At 35.0% G+C, this 15,850-nt stretch overlaps 1 protein-coding gene across 1 annotated transcript in view; it reads left to right on the plus strand.

The window, feature by feature from the left end:
• Positions 1 to 1,108: 1,108 nt before the first annotated feature.
• ADGRV1 (adhesion G protein-coupled receptor V1) overlaps positions 1,109 to 15,850 on the plus strand; it is a 269,354-nt gene continuing 254,612 nt past the window's right edge. The window contains exons 1-4 of the mRNA XM_064735976.1: positions 1,109 to 1,154; positions 12,788 to 12,972; positions 13,892 to 14,041; positions 15,152 to 15,247. Of these exons, the coding sequence (XP_064592046.1) occupies positions 1,133 to 1,154; positions 12,788 to 12,972; positions 13,892 to 14,041; positions 15,152 to 15,247 (453 nt within the window). The 5' untranslated portion in view covers positions 1,109 to 1,132. The remainder of the gene's footprint in view (positions 1,155 to 12,787; positions 12,973 to 13,891; positions 14,042 to 15,151; positions 15,248 to 15,850) is intronic.

Raw genomic sequence — 15,850 nt, forward strand, 5'->3', positions numbered from 1 at the left:
TCCATGACTTTATTAGTTATACTGCAAATTTTTATTTATCAGCGTTGATTTTCTCTTTAGCTGTATACAGAGTCAATAGAGAGATTCTTCTTACCTAACGAAGCTAGGTAGTAGTCTGAGATAACTATTTGGACTCCCTGTTTTGTCAGAGGAGGGAAATAACCACCTCTTAGAGGCAGTTCATCCTATTCTGCTATGAGTCTACACTAGGCTGGAGGCTTGTTAGGTGGAATGCTTCTACTTTAAAACATTATTTTTTATAAGCAAAATGTTTTTAGTAAAATGCTTTTTACTAAGTAATTTTTCTAACCTTTCATCATTCTCTAGCATCTTCTTTGCCTTTCCATGTTTGTTTGCATTATTCCCAAATTATCATAACTTAGTACAGATTGATGTAGTGACTAGGCTAATGATATCAGGAGGCATAGAGTATACTAGATTCTGTCTTGGTTTTGCCTGAATACTTCTGTGCTCTATTTATTCCTTCTCTTCTTTACTGGATAAGAAGTAATTTTGATACTTATATGCTCTTAAGTGGGAGAATCTGTGTGTTTGGGGGTGAAGACTGACAACATCTGAGTGTTGCCTTTGTTTCTGTCTTGAGTCTCGGGATTTTCTTGGGATGGTGGTGACCATTACATATGAATTTGATATTAGCTAGAATGATCTGGGATGCTTTATCTAGGATTGGAAATTGTTTGTCCAACAGAGAACTATTTCTCCACCCTGAGCACTGAACAGCTGTGAATTAAGATGAGCTGCATGTTCGGTGCCACTGAGAACTTGAATCCAAAATCTGTCATAATCCAATAATAAATCCTGTCAGTTTTGCTGTACAGAGTAATACCACAGTGCAGCCCAAGCGGCGTGGAAGACCTGCCAAGGCGCTGGCGGGAGGGGCTGGCTCTATCTCAACTACGGCAGTGCAGCGGCAGTTGCTGGGCTTTGAAAAAATTTTGTCCTCTTCCATCCCACCCCCTTTTATCTCCACAGCAGGGGGAAGGCAGCAGCAGTCAGGAGAGGGAGGAGAGTGCTGGGCGCTGCTCAGAGCAGAGGGAGGAGTAGGAGACGGGAATGCATAATGCGTGAGTGACGGGGTGTGCAGGCGGCTGGCGGAGTCTAGAAGACGCGGATGTTTCTGTCCCAGGGTCCAGGTACGTTTATTGTCCCTCTCTCTGAGGCAGTAGTTTCTTTGGAAGCATCCTGTATCCTCTGCAGAGATGTTCCCTGTCCAGCCTGGTGTTCCGCAGGCAGCACCTGTTGCGGCAGGGACGGGGTTTAGCAGCGGCAGACGCTGAGCCTGCCGCTCATCCATCCATGAGGGGCTGCTGGAGGGTGAGTCTGCTAAGGTTTCTGTTGTTCCAGCAGCTTCTCTTTCTGCTCTGCAAAGCCAGGCAGGGTGGAGACAGTAGTCTTTCCAATGGAAAATTCTGTTCTCAGGGGATGCTATCGGGATGCCGCTCAGTCTGAAGCCAAGAATTTTTGACTCTCAAAAAAGACTAAAACATTGGCAGTTTAAATTAGGTGAAAATAGAAGGGGAGGAGCTGCCTATATACTGTGTATTTTAAAGGAGAGTGAATTGAAAGAATGAATTTTTCAAGTCATTGTCTAATAAGGAATGAGTTTTAAACATTAATAATTACAATATGACATGTAAGTGATTACAATTAGAAATACTGCTTTTTCTTCTTGCTTTTGATGTGTTGATTCTATGTAAGACATTGCATAATTCACTCTTGCTAACCCAGATAAAGTTAAGATCAAATGTATATGGAAATGCTTGCCAAAAATCAGTCATTGTTTTTTAATGAGTCTGTAATTGCTTTATAGTACAGATATGAAATAACATGTGATTTAAAAAAATCTTATTCATTACATGGAAGCCAAAAGTGGTTTTGTTTTTTTTTTTCTTGATAGTACTTATGCATGTTTTCTAGAATAGATCTTTTAGTTAAGTATTAAGTATTTTGGGACACAGCCATGAGGGCTGTTTAAGAGCTGAAGGTAGAGTGTGATATATTTAGTTTATCTGTCCCTTAAGCCTAGAACCAAGCTTCTCCTACTAAACAGAGTTTAGTGTTGAAAGACTGAAAAGAACCAGATTCCTGAGGAAATAAAATAATTTGTGGCATAATAGGCTTAAAATTGAAACTGTCAAATGTTTGATAATATAAGAGCTATCACATTTCAAGGGTATACAATTTCTAATTTGTGGTTGCTACTGACATTTATGTTTTTATAGATTTCTAAAGCACAGTTTTGTGCTTTAGCAGTTTTCTAGTACAGTTTTGTGTTTAAATAGCTTTAGATGAAGATATCAATTATGTTTACTAAAGTTACCTCTGAAAAAATTAATTAACATCGATAATGGGAGCACATCTTATTAGACTGTCAGCGTCGTCTCTGTCCTGGACACATGAAAATTGATGGGAAACTGTTATATGTATTTGTGAAGTCTAGTGCTGGGCAGTTTATTTGTGCTATCAGTATTTTTAAGGTTGAAAAACATTGTTGGAGGAATTTCAAATTGTTGGTGCTAGTGAATGAGATTGATCCTCATGCATTCAAATCTACTGTGCAATTCTTCCCTGAGAAATTGTTGTAAGCTTTAGTTGAAAGAAATTTTCAGAACTGGGTCTAAATCATAGCCTGTGTTAAAATCTCTACTACCCATGGATTTTTATTTAAGCTTATTATCTTCAGTATGTTTTTATTTGCTTTGGAATTCCATTAAAAAAATAGAGTGCTTAAACCTACAAATGCTTACATGAATATTTCGCTTAGAATGTAAATATGATGACTGAAATTAAAGTATTGGAAAAGCTATGATAGCATATTCCTTTAGCTGTGTAACACTAAAAAAGAGTACCACTACAGAGGTCTGTGAGGATCTCATTCATTGGGCAGCAATGATTTATAGCAATTTGTGAGAAAAATATTGATGGTTTATAAATCACCTTTGACATTGTTACACAGCTACCATCGGTGTTCAGAATTGTGACATGGTAACAATAAGGGGATATTTAATAAGCATGGTTTAAAATTGTCTATGAGCTTAACAGAACTTTAATTTTAGAATGTTTCATTGAAAATTTGGAAAAATATGTTCTTGCATCATACTTTTAAGAAAGGGAAATTTAAAATTTGTCTCAGCTACATCAGAAGTGTTTTAGTCCCAGGTGTTTTGGAAAGCATTGGAACAGTAAAATTTATGTATGACTCTTGCTATTATTTGAGATAGAGTATCTGATGCAATTTAGCTAAATTTTATTTCTGAATAATACCAGCCTCTTCCAAGGTGTTCCTGGTATCAGTCAATTTAGTTGTTCACTAAGAAAAACAAAAATGTAGGTAGGCAATAGTAAATAAAACATATACGCTGAAATTATTTGCTCATGGACTATTAGGCCTTGACCTTCTAAAAATATGATCACATATATAATTATTTTTACGTGTGTAATCCTCTTGATCGACTGTAGTCATTTGTAGAAATTGTGCTTGTATTACAACTCTACAAGACTGGCCAATTATAGTATAGCCAGTATACATATATAACTGTATATAAATATATATAAGAATTATATATATATTAAAAACTGTTATATACACATGAATATGAACAATTCTTTTCCTCTATAGAAATGAGTATATTTAGTGTCTAAATGCTTTTCTCAATATATTTTAAAAGTCAGGTGCTCTATAGTATCTCCATAATAAAACTGAATTTTAAAAAGGCAATGCCATAGTTCCAAAATTGGAACTATGACAATTGGCATTGTCATAGTTCCAAAAATTCAAGAATTATGTCTGTCTAATAGGACTGTCATTACTATTTCTTAAGGAAAGAAAAGAAAAAGACTGACAGGGGAAAACAATATTACCTGCCATTTGTCTTACTCCAGGTGGACCCACTGTAACATATTTTATTTGGGAAAAAAAATACTGAATAACAAATATTTTTGCAAATTTCTGCAAACTCTCACTTGCTTAAGTCACTTTCTCAGTGGATAATATCACTGGGAAATACTTTGTGTAAATAAACAGTTCCAAGATCTAGCTTACTTTGTGTATGAGAACTTGAGGCAGTTTTCAGATAGAATTTTCAAGCTATAAGTCTGAAATATGAAAAAATGAAAAATATGAAAAAAATGCTTAATAGATTGGCTTATGAGTATTTCCTATAAAACTAAAGTTCTTGTATTTTCTTGTACTGAAACAATTTGAAAATCCAAACCAAGGCTGTAGTTAAGATAAGTATGCTGGTTCTTACTGAACCAAGCATATTTGACAGACTAAATTTATCTGGTGAAATTAAACAACAGAGAGGATGCTTTGCATGTTTATCAGAGCTTTTGTATTTGTGGATTATTTTAATCAGGACAGAATTTTCTCAAGAATGTAACAGCAATATGTATTTGTCCTATACCATGATATTTTTGTTGATCTAATCTTGTATAAATTCATTAATTAGAAAAATGTTGTGACTCTCATTTTCTGATGGCAAAAGAAACTTCTCAGTCACTTATCTTGGACTAGTCCTATATGTTACTGCTCTGAATTGTTTCAAGCTTTACTTCATTAGGGATTTAACATGGCCTTAATTCAGCCATCTGTTACGGGTTTGGCAGGCCAACAGATCTGAGTTTTGATAAGAGCTTTAGAAATTTCCCACATTTTTGGAGGTTAGGAAGAGAGCTACCTTTATGAATAGATTTTGAAGAATTCTCAGCAAGACAATGGTGCAGAAGTGGGGTAAAAAATGCTTGTCATTCTCTGAAGCTCAGGGTCCTCTGTCTGCCTTTAGCTTTGCTGAAAGGCAATTAGCATTTCAACTAGCCAATTTGGTTACATGCAATGAAGTATGTGGGTTTGTAATTTGCTGCTTTTGGCTTGGTGCTGTTGAGAACTAGCTTTGTGTAATCCTCTCAAAGCACCTTTCTTTCCTACATAGTTATTGTTACTGGTCTTAAATAACCAATCAACAAAAAGGTTTCCTTGTCTTGGACTGCAGGGTGCCTTAGAAGAATGAAAAGAAATACCCAGTTAATAAGGGAATTATTCTAATTATTAAATAGTGATTAATAAATTATGACATGGGTTAAAAGGTTTAGAAAGTCAGGCAAAGTAGAATACATGATAAAAGTAGTGTAAGAAGGCTTTGGATCCAAACAAATTTTGCTTAAGGGTTCTCTTCTCTGAGAAATAAATACTTTATTATGTATTTATTAGATACATATTTAGATAATTTAGATAATCGTGTTTTATCTAAAAACAAATTGCCCAGGTTTAAGGGATAAATGCATAGTATAGATTAGAGTGAGGGCCCCATACTAAACTAATCATCTTTACAAATTACACTAATGTGTTTTTACTTCTACAGAAACAAGTCTTTGGGGGACTTTGTAATACACAGATTCTTTAATTTGTTGCAATCTAATGAAAAATTATTACATTTTACTGTCGAAAATAAGCTGGGTTTATATATGTCTTAAATTCTTGTATCAAATAATATGCTTTTATGACCTCAAGAAAATCTCGCTGATTCAATTCTTGTAATAATTAGGGAACACATTAAAAATTCCGTTTGGTTCATATATGTGTATTAAATTGTGAGAACCCATTATGGATAGCAACAATTCTGTCAGTGTACCTGAAACAATGCCATCTAATCCTCGCTGTGAGGTTTAATTTTGCTATTCCGTACCCTGAAGTTTTGGTGTTTTTTCTTGCAATAAAATTATGTATAAAGTATGTATAATTATGCTTCTATTTTTCGTTTGAAATATGAAAAAAATAACCACTGTACTGCAGAAACTCATGATTTCTTTTTCTGTTATATGCTATTCATTCAGGGCATGGAACTTCCTTCACACCAGATAGTAGGTGTTTGAAACTGTGATTGTTTTGTCCTCAGCTGCCAACATATGTTCTCAGCATTTGTTATGTCAGAGCATGGAGGATGTGCAAGAAACCTACAAAGTTCAGATACAAATGGAAATTATTGTGAAGTTTAAGATCTCTACTGAAGTATAATAAATGGCTGATTTGCCATGAAGCCAGCAGACCTTCATCAGCTGGATTTCTGGTTCCATATGTGTTAAGAGTCTGATCCTGTGGCATGCTCAATCATGCAGTTACTCCTACAAATATGAGCTGGGAGTACTAGGCATCTTAGTGCAGGGCTTGCTTGGTTTTGATTTAGTTTGGTAGTTGGTTTTTTGTTTGTTGTGTTTTTTAAATCCCCTTGCTTTTTGGTGCAAAAACCAGTTTAAGAGAGCGTATAAGTGCTTACTTATGTAATTATTTGTCTGAAGTTGAAGTTACTGGTGCAAAAGTTACTAGATGCAAAGTTACTAGGTAAAAAGCTAGCCCTGGTTCTGGAATATCTGGTAAATTAATTTCTGTTTGTGAAAGATGTCTACTGTGTTCATTAGAACTATATGGGTGTAAGATGTTTTCCAGTGTGATGCTGAAAACTATATATTTACCTTTTACTTAAACTTGTACTGTATGTAGGAATGTTCAAAAACAATGTCTTGCTTTTCACAGTATGTAGTTAAACCTATATATTAATAGATTCTTGTCAGTTGTGTGAGATAAATTGAAAGTTAGGCAGATGAATTCGTGTGCTTCAACATTAAGCAAATTCAGATCTCTACTGGTGTACTTTTAAACATTGTTAATTAGCGGATTTCAGCCAAAGTTTATTTACAATAAGAGAGATCAGACTCTGATCTCTATTCTAAATTTAAAATCACCTTAATAGCTCCAAGTTGTTGCACTGGAGGTAGTGTGGGTAAAAATAATCCAGATCTTATAGCTAGTCAAAATTATTTCTTGGTTCTCTGTTTGACATGAAAATTATAAGGTAGTTGCAGATTTTTGTAGAAGATTTTTGTTTCCTCTGCTTGCTGCTAGAAGTGCTGGATTCTACACAGCATGAGAGTTTTGCCCTTTATTCGCTGCTCAGAATTAGAGCAAGTGGTTACATCAGAAAATCTCTGACATTGCTGGGCAAAAGAGATAGCATTTGGTTCTTCATTGATGATTATTTGTTTTAGAACATAAAAATTAAGAACACAGTTTAGATCTACTCCAGTTCTTCTGAGAAAATGTAAAGAAATTGGCAGAAAACTTGCAAGGGGTACTCTGGACTTCTTATACTTTTTAACTCTGAGCGACCTCTCACAACAGGGTGAGATGATTTGGAAATCTCCTTATGCTTCTGTCTTGGCCTCACCTTTACTGCTTTACGTATTGGTTCCTGGCTGTGAGGATAAATGTACCTTCCTGACTAGTAAATATAAAAATAGTGGCAGTCAAGTTAAGTATACTTTTTTCCTTAGCATAAGATGTCTGTTTTGAAGGATGCATGCCTTTTCTAAGAAAGGGTGATTGAATGAGCAAGAATTATCATATGAGGATTTTCAGGTTACGTTAAATTTGCCATTCCCAGTAATACCTATGGTAATAGATAACATGATTTAAGAAAAAAATGCTGCAAACATTAGAAAGAAAGTGGTCAGGGGGATAATTGACTGATGGCAGTGTCATTAATTTCAAATGCAGATAAATCTTTTTAGCACCTGATGTTCATTGATACTGTTCTGTCAAGGCAGCAGTAGTGACTAGGGAAGCGGGCAACTGAGGCCAAAAACTTCAGGGTAGTGAAAGTGGATCAAGGGGTTTTTAGCACCTAGTAGTGCTAAAAATTTGTGCATTGGTTAGCACTTTCCTGTGTTAGTAATAAGAAGGGGAATGTCATCTGGCATGCCTTTGTAGTAAAGAGAAAACATGCAGAGTAAAGGAAAACATGCAGAAGAATGGAACACTGAAGAATGTTCTTGGAAACTGGTGAGATAGACTCTGCAGCTATTAGCATGGTCCAGAGATGCACACGAAGTCAGTGTAAGTCTAATTTTTTATTCACTTTGAAGCCGGTTGAGGGCAAAAAGGGAATATAGGTGGATATTGTTTTGAAATAACACCTTTTGAAAACTCTCTTTTGCAATATATATGAGAGTGAGAGGCTTACTTATTCCACATCTAATCAAAAAGCCCAAACCAAAGAAGGAAGAACAACCAGCAGAGCAGGTTTGAGTAATGTCTGCTATCCATATGCTGTTTTTTGTTGTGTCCTGCTTTTTCATGTGTGTAAACTATGGGAACTTTGAGGCAAGGAAAAAACAAGTCTGAAATAAAATACTTCTCCTTTAATTTGGAGCCTTGACAACATAAAAAGGAGAAGTTTAGTAAATCAAAGTTTTTATAACCCTGTTGCTTTCCCAGGTTATTCTCCAATACTGTTGTATATGTCAAGAAGTTCTGAGAATGGCTAAAATAAAAGAATGCTGTAAATATGGAGGGTTTCAATATGTTTCTACAGCATAGAAAGGTCATTGCAGCAGTGGCAATGACCTTGTGAAACTTCTTGCTCTACACTGTTCCTGTGTCCTACAGAGAATTGCCACTTCATGTATGAAAGAGCACATGCATCTGTCTTCTGTTGTATTCAGCCAAAGATGCTGCTGGGTGCTGACATCTCTGCTGTGAATAGACTGCTTTCTGGCAACCATTGATAGTTGTAATGCTGTACTCAATGCAAAGTACTAGGCATGCCAGTTTTATAATATTTGGCTTGTCTGGGTATTTGTAATCATGGGATGTAAACAAGGGCAGGCAGTGAAAAATGGACTTACTTTTGCTTGTCTGTGTCTGTGGGCTTTAGCAATATACAGTGAGTTGTTTAATGATGGGCAAGTGGTAAATCAGGTTGTAGCTTCTGGATGGGAATGGCGCTTCTTCAGCTCATTGCTTCTCCTGTGAACAGCAGTGACAAACTCTGAGGTAAAGAGTATTTAATCCCTGGTTCCATCTGCTACTTTATTCATGAACTCTCTTTCTTTTGCCACTTCCCATTTCCTGTCCAGCATTTTATGCTTATTTCGTTTCAAATTTTTAATCTGGAGCAGCCCTTTCATTTCCCTTCTTGGTCTCTCCATGTTCCATTGGGCTATAGATTCCCTCACACTTCAAAGAAAACAGCCAGGAGCTCTTTTCATTCTTAAGGGTTTAGTTTATTAAGCACAGAAGCTGGTGTAAAAATCTGCTGAAAAGACCATTAATTCCTTATAAACCTTAAAGTCTTCATCTGAAATTTGTTCCAGAAACTGACTGGGAGCAGCAAGCTAATCCTGGTGATTCAGCAGTTTCATAAGCGTTCCTTGGACAACAGATTGAAATGCTATTTCTTATATAAATTGTGACAGTATTGTGGAAATTATTGTGTGGAATCAGTATATGATTTGTTCAATTCTACACTAATATTTTGTATTTCAGTGGAAAATTCAAATTTGCTTCGAAAAGTGTCATAAGATGCATACTCAAAGAAAGTGTTAGGGATCATGACTCAGAATTCTGAGTTAGATGTCTTTACTTTTTAAAAACTATATGGTTCAAGAATGAGATGTTTTTTAAATCCTTTAATGCCATTAAAATGTCTAGATTATTATTTGAAAGGTATGGTTTGGTTTTGATGCCAGAAAATTTTATTATGAATCACTTAGAAACATCATCTAGGCCTCAGTACCTAGCATTGTTTGGAACTACCACTGGTACTACAAATGAATGTTTGAAATGGCTTAACTGAGAGCATGACAACAATATAGTTAATCAATTGAACATAATCTAAAGATGTGTGATCTATTGCTTGTAGTTGTTATAAAAACATTGCAATGATTTTGGCTTGTTAAACTAATTTAACTAGAATATGTCAATATCCTGGATGGAGAGAAATGAACTCAATGATATTTAGCTGAAACAGAGGGAAGTACTTGATCACCAAATGCATGGTTTACCAAAACTTAGCAGTGAACAAGGACTAGAGTTTCATCTTAATTTAAAAAGCAAGTTACAAATTAGGGTCACCAGTGGTTTGATGAGGTGAGGGAAGTAAGAAAGAGTCTTGTAATCCATGATCTTGCAAAGGCTTCTGCTGAACTTTATGCAATATAATTAATAAAAACCAAATTGTATTCCCACATAAATTAATGTGGTGTATAAAGTGAGTTAATTTTTAATTAAATAAAATACTGGGACCCATAATATGTCTTCAGCTATTTGAATAAATTAGTCTTGTCTTAGTGTATGGTTTTTTATTATATTATATTGTATGAATTTTAAAAGAAATCACGATTTTAAAAGTGTAGTTTATATAAATAGAGTAAAAACTACTTCTGGTAGGCTGTGCAAAGTAAATCTTAGTACAAATAACGTAACAAGGGAGGATACACACCAGTTGAATAATTGATGGTATGATTGTGACACTTCTCTTGTTCCACAGGAGTAATCCTATAGTTTTAGAATGCTCTCTAGTAGAAGTAATAGAATTCAAGTAATTCTAAACTTCGTAATCTTGCCCTCAAGGATCATGTTTTCAGTATTATTTACTAGAAGCATGTACCGTGGGAAGGTATTGGCGAAGTCTGTGACAAGGTAACAGCTGAAGCTAAAAGGTCAACAAATTCCTCAGTTTAGGATGGATGGTGCCTGCTTCTGCAGAGTGTCTGAGAGTTTACAAAAGTTAGATAACTCTTTTCTTTCCTGCTTGAAGCGATTTTTTGTTTGTTTGTTTTTTCAGAACAGTTCCACATAAAACTAGGAAAAAAAGCCTTGGAAGTGCTGACAATTTTAAATTCTGGGGGGCTTATATATATATATCTTTTATCTTTGCTTCCCACCATAAGTTTTGCTGCACTAGAATTACTGAATGGATAGATATGTGAGAATTAAGCATTGTCTCTGTTATTCTGTTACATACTGAATTCCCAGTAAGAGCCATAGATATCTTGAAGGACTGTATTCCTGGTAATAGAAGCTTAGAGTCGTGTGAAGCTATGCCGCAAAAGCATTACTGTGTGACATTTTTTTCAGAAATAATCAGACAATTGTCTGAGTGATGGGTGTGAAAAGTAGGTGGTGATAAGAGTAGCTGTTTTACTAGAGAAAATAGTCCTGACTTTTTGCTCTTACTTTTTTTTTTGTTTCACTGTTCCCTCTGTGATGTTCAACAGATCTAGATGAATTTATTGTTAAAGGTAATTAAAATCAACTAACTTTATCAATCCACCAGACTTTGCTTGGAGGTCCTCTGGAAAACATTGGGGGTTTTCTTGACTGTACTTCCAATTTGTACATAGTTAATAAGATGTGTCTGTGGATCTCTTTGTTCTTTAGCTTGCCTGGAAGCATTTTAAGTCCTCACAACATAAAATTTATCCTTGCCCAGACAGAATTTGTTGAAAGATGAATCAGACTTGAAATCTTTCTGAAGCTGCATTAGTTTAAGTGGTCTGAAGGCTATCTTATTATCTGTTCAGTCCAGGATTAAAACTATCTGACTGCAAACATAAATCATTCAGAGTATGTGCTGGACCTCAGCTCTGATTCAAATTTGACACATATTTTACAAAAATGTGTTTTAATGTACGCATGACATTTGCCATTTCAGTGATGGTTTATGATTAAATATTCATAGCTGCCACTCAGATAATGAGAGCAAACTGCTCTGCGAACATGTCCAATCTTAATGTTATTAATATACAAATATTAGTGTAATATGTTATAGACAGTTTATACAACCGCAATTGACCAGATTTTTCTGGTAATTGTAACACTTGAAAGGATGATTTTAAGCAAATTGACATTTTATTTAAATATTTAATTACACAAATACTGCTGGTACCTTTTGTACAGAAATTTTAAGGAGTAATAGGGTAAAATGGTGATTAGAGATTAAAAGAAGCTTGGTGAGGGAACTAATTCAATTAAAGTTTGATGTTGTAATGCATTTTGATGTTTAGAACACAACTTTATTCTCTTGTTTTTTTCCAAAACCTCTAAGATCCTTATGATAGCAATCTGCCCTGTCCAGCATCCACATTCTTAGTTCTGGTCAGCCCTGTGCAATATAAGCCTCTGCAGAACAATGCAATAATTTGAAATTTGTTGTTAAAAGTTTTTCTTTTACAGTATCACACTTTCACAGATGACTTCCCTGGGACTTAAAATTGAATTTTACATCACAAAACTGGACTCTGATGTAAGAGAAATTGATAATGTAAAAAAAAACATTGGTTTTAAGTTTGCATAACCTAACAGAAAATAATAGATGTTGTGCAGAAACAAATGAAAATCAAAGTCTGCCTTTATAAAGATTGCAATGGCCAAGTAGCACAGCTTTTCTCCAGGACAGGAGCACATGAAAGGATCATGGGATAAGACTCTAACACATCTTCTAATGCGTGAGGATATTTCACGATGCATAAGATGTCAGAAAATGATCTGTGAGATGACTGCAAGTATCCAACCCTTCACCATTCCTGTAATTTTTTGTGTGTTTTTAGAGACAATCTAGAGAGCAAAGAAAGTGAAAATTGAACTGTCAAACTTGAAGTTAATTATTCTTGATTGAAAATTAAAACAGTTTTGACAATGTAAAAAAAAAATTGTTTCTTAAAAGAAGCTCGTTATTCCTCCACTGGATGAAGTTGATAAGTACTGTATCACTAAATGAAAATTGTAAAAGTAGAATTAGAAACATATGATATTTACATTTTATGACTTGGTTGTAGAGGAGGCCTCTGCATGTTTTTATCTCATTCAGACACTCACAAAATGATCATGGGATGTGAAGATTTGAGAGGGACAAACTGCATTGGTAAGGTCAACCACAAATGCTTTATGTATTTTAGATTTACAATTTATTTTAATATCTTTTTTCTACAGGGATGCCCTCTGCTTCTTTATTAGTTTATTTGCTTTTAACATTACTCATTCATTTCACATCTGGAGAATCAGAAGTGAAGTTCAGTGGACAAACAGAATTTGTAGTCAATGAAACAAGTACGACTGTTATACGCCTTGTAATTGAAAGGACAGGGAAGCCTGCTAACATCACGGCAATTGTGTCGGTAAGAAACCATGGCAGTTATATTCTCAATAACTGTGGATAACTTTTTAAAGTGCTTTTTGGGACTCAGATACATGGAGAGTTCTGAGTGTGACTGATAAGAGAGACAGTGAGAGTGACAAAAACCTCTTTGTTTCTTCTCCTCTGAACTTCTAATTTCACTCTTCTGAGAGGAAGAATAGTCTTTTTCACAATAGTTCTTTCAAGACTTTAGGTTCTATGAAGGATGATTCAGGTGTGCTAGCTATGCTGGTTCAGAGGCTTCTCTCCAGTTAGTCTCAGTGCCCTGCTGTAAACTTAGTCTTGACCGTTTGCTGTTTTTACATGACTGCCTTTGTAATCTGTCCTCTAAACACCTAACTCACAGTAGAATTAGGGGAATTTTCTTATGTTGACTGAGATGAAAGGAGGGAAATTCTTTTTAGAAGACTTAATCTCACCAATTTTCATGATCAAATTGTTAATCTAGGTTGAGTGCCTAGCCTCCTTCCAGTACTTAGAATGGAAGGCAGAGGGCAGTTACATCCTAATGTAAGTTTAATTCATGTAGAGTATTATGAGATGTATAGATCTATGCTTCCTGCAGAGGCATAGCTTTTCCAATAAAAAACCTTTTCATATGTTACATTTTGCAAAAGATACCAAATTGCAGGGAAGGAAGTCATAAATAGTTCTGAAGAAAGCATTCTATTCATTTTATTGTTTCTTTTTTTCACCTGTTACTCAGCATGAATAAAATGGGTTATTATCTATGTACCTTCTGTCTAGAAATTAACTCTATGACAGCAGGGGAAAGAATTATGTGCAGCGGGAAGACTTAGAGCAGCAAAGAGGGAATGAAGTCTGTTTGAATGAGTCCAGAATGGTAATGTAGAGCATTGAAGAAGAAGGAAATGGCATTTGTTGTGTGTTTATTACAGATTGATGGAGAAAACACAGGAGACTTTTTTGACACATATGCAGCTGCATTTATACCTGATACAGAAACAAACCGAACAGTGTATATATCTGTCTGTGATGATGATCTTCCAGAAGCTGATGAAACATTCACATTTCACTTGACATTACTGGTAAGTTTCAATTTTTCAGTGCATCTATTCCACAGAAAACAGTGGATAATCTAATATAGGTGAAAGATATTTCATTCATTCACTGTAAGCCACATATTACAGTGTGGTCTTACTGCTTGTGAACAGTAGTAGGTAAGAGCTAAAATCTGCAGTCCAAGCAGGATGATGCTTATTGCTCTTCAGAAAGTTTGCATTTCTGTGGATATCTCTTTGTCATGTTGCTGCACCTGACACTTGAGGCATTGCATTCAGCTGTGGACATTTGAAGGCATACTAGAGCCCAGAAGAGTTAGATTGTGAAGACAGAGCCTTTCCTGTTTTCTTGCCTAGAATGTGCATGGAGGAGAGGGGGGAAATCACAGAAAAAGAGGATGACTTCCAGTCCTCCAGAAGCAGAGGTTAAATATGACTTATCTAAACCCTAACAATTTATTTTATAAATATTTACCAATGAATTTCTTCATATTGTTCTGTCTCACAGGAGTTATGCTACAAGAGAGGGGTTCACATTCATGTATTTTTAGCTAACAGTTCATCACTAAGTAAGATGTAAATTCCATAAAAAATGTTTTCTATTTCATTGCCAATATCACACATCTATGGGGATGTTTGCAGTGAATATAAACGTGCATATTTTCCCTTCCTTCTTACTTAGATTTGTAAATCTAGCTCATTTTTGCAATGCTATAAAGACTTGCTTCTTGTAGTTGCTGTCCCAGTAAATCCTTTAGCTGGTATCCCACTATAATAGCTTCAAACTTTTAGCTTTATACAAATGTTAGGGGAAAAAAGAACAACTTTGCAATTCCTGGCAGTGTTAGATGCTTCGTGTATGGTTCTCTATTGATATGCTGTTACTAATTGCTTAACTATTGTTAATCATTTGCAGTTTGTTTCAAGCACTTTATTGTTGACTGTTTACAGTGTATTTTCACAGTAATTAGGAATGACCTTAGTGATTCTATTGCTTTAAATAATTCTCATTATGATATATAATAAAAAGACACACATTTTTTGTAAGCTAATATTACCTCTTAAGAGACAGTAACATTAAAATGCCTTTTTTTTTCTGTTACCCTACTTAATATTTTATTTTGGTTTTGATTGTAGAAACCATCTGCACGGATAAAGCTTGGCACTCCCAACTCTGTCACAGTAACAATCTTATCAAATGACAATGCCTTTGGAATAATTTCTTTTAACATGGTATGACTTTCTATATAGTATATCTTAGAACATTTTAGTAAACATAAAGGTGAAATTGTCAAAGATGCTGGTTAGTTATTCACCCAAATCCCTTGAAGACAGATTCTGAGTTACATCTGAAAACATCTCTTGAGATAATTCATACATATGTATGCAATTCATACATATACACAGCTTTAATATTTCTGTATGCTTTTAGGTGTTGAAATGTTGCCTGAGATCCTCAAACTTGAATGAATATCTGTGTTGCTCATCTAAATATAAAGCTTTTAGAAATTGTTCAGCCCCTCAGTGTACTGTAGAGGAAATGAGGACTATTATCATAGGAAAGTTAAAGAGGTGACTTGGGAATTTTAAGAATATATACCTTTTTCCCATCTTAAGTGGGCAATTTTATAGTTAACTTTATTTTGCTGTAAGAGCAGCAGTCATGCTCTATGCATAATGTAATACCTTCTAGGGATAAGACCGGTGTGACTCTAGTGATATGGAGGATATTTGCAATAATACAAAGTTTGTGTTAGCAGAAAGAGAAACTCTGCTTTATTACTGGCATTGTGGCAATAAACTTTTTAGAAGACTTTCCTGAAAAAATCCAATATG

The sequence above is a fragment of the Zonotrichia leucophrys genome, chromosome Z (assembly GCF_028769735.1).
Source record: "Zonotrichia leucophrys gambelii isolate GWCS_2022_RI chromosome Z, RI_Zleu_2.0, whole genome shotgun sequence".
Taxonomy (NCBI): Eukaryota; Metazoa; Chordata; class Aves; order Passeriformes; family Passerellidae; genus Zonotrichia; species Zonotrichia leucophrys.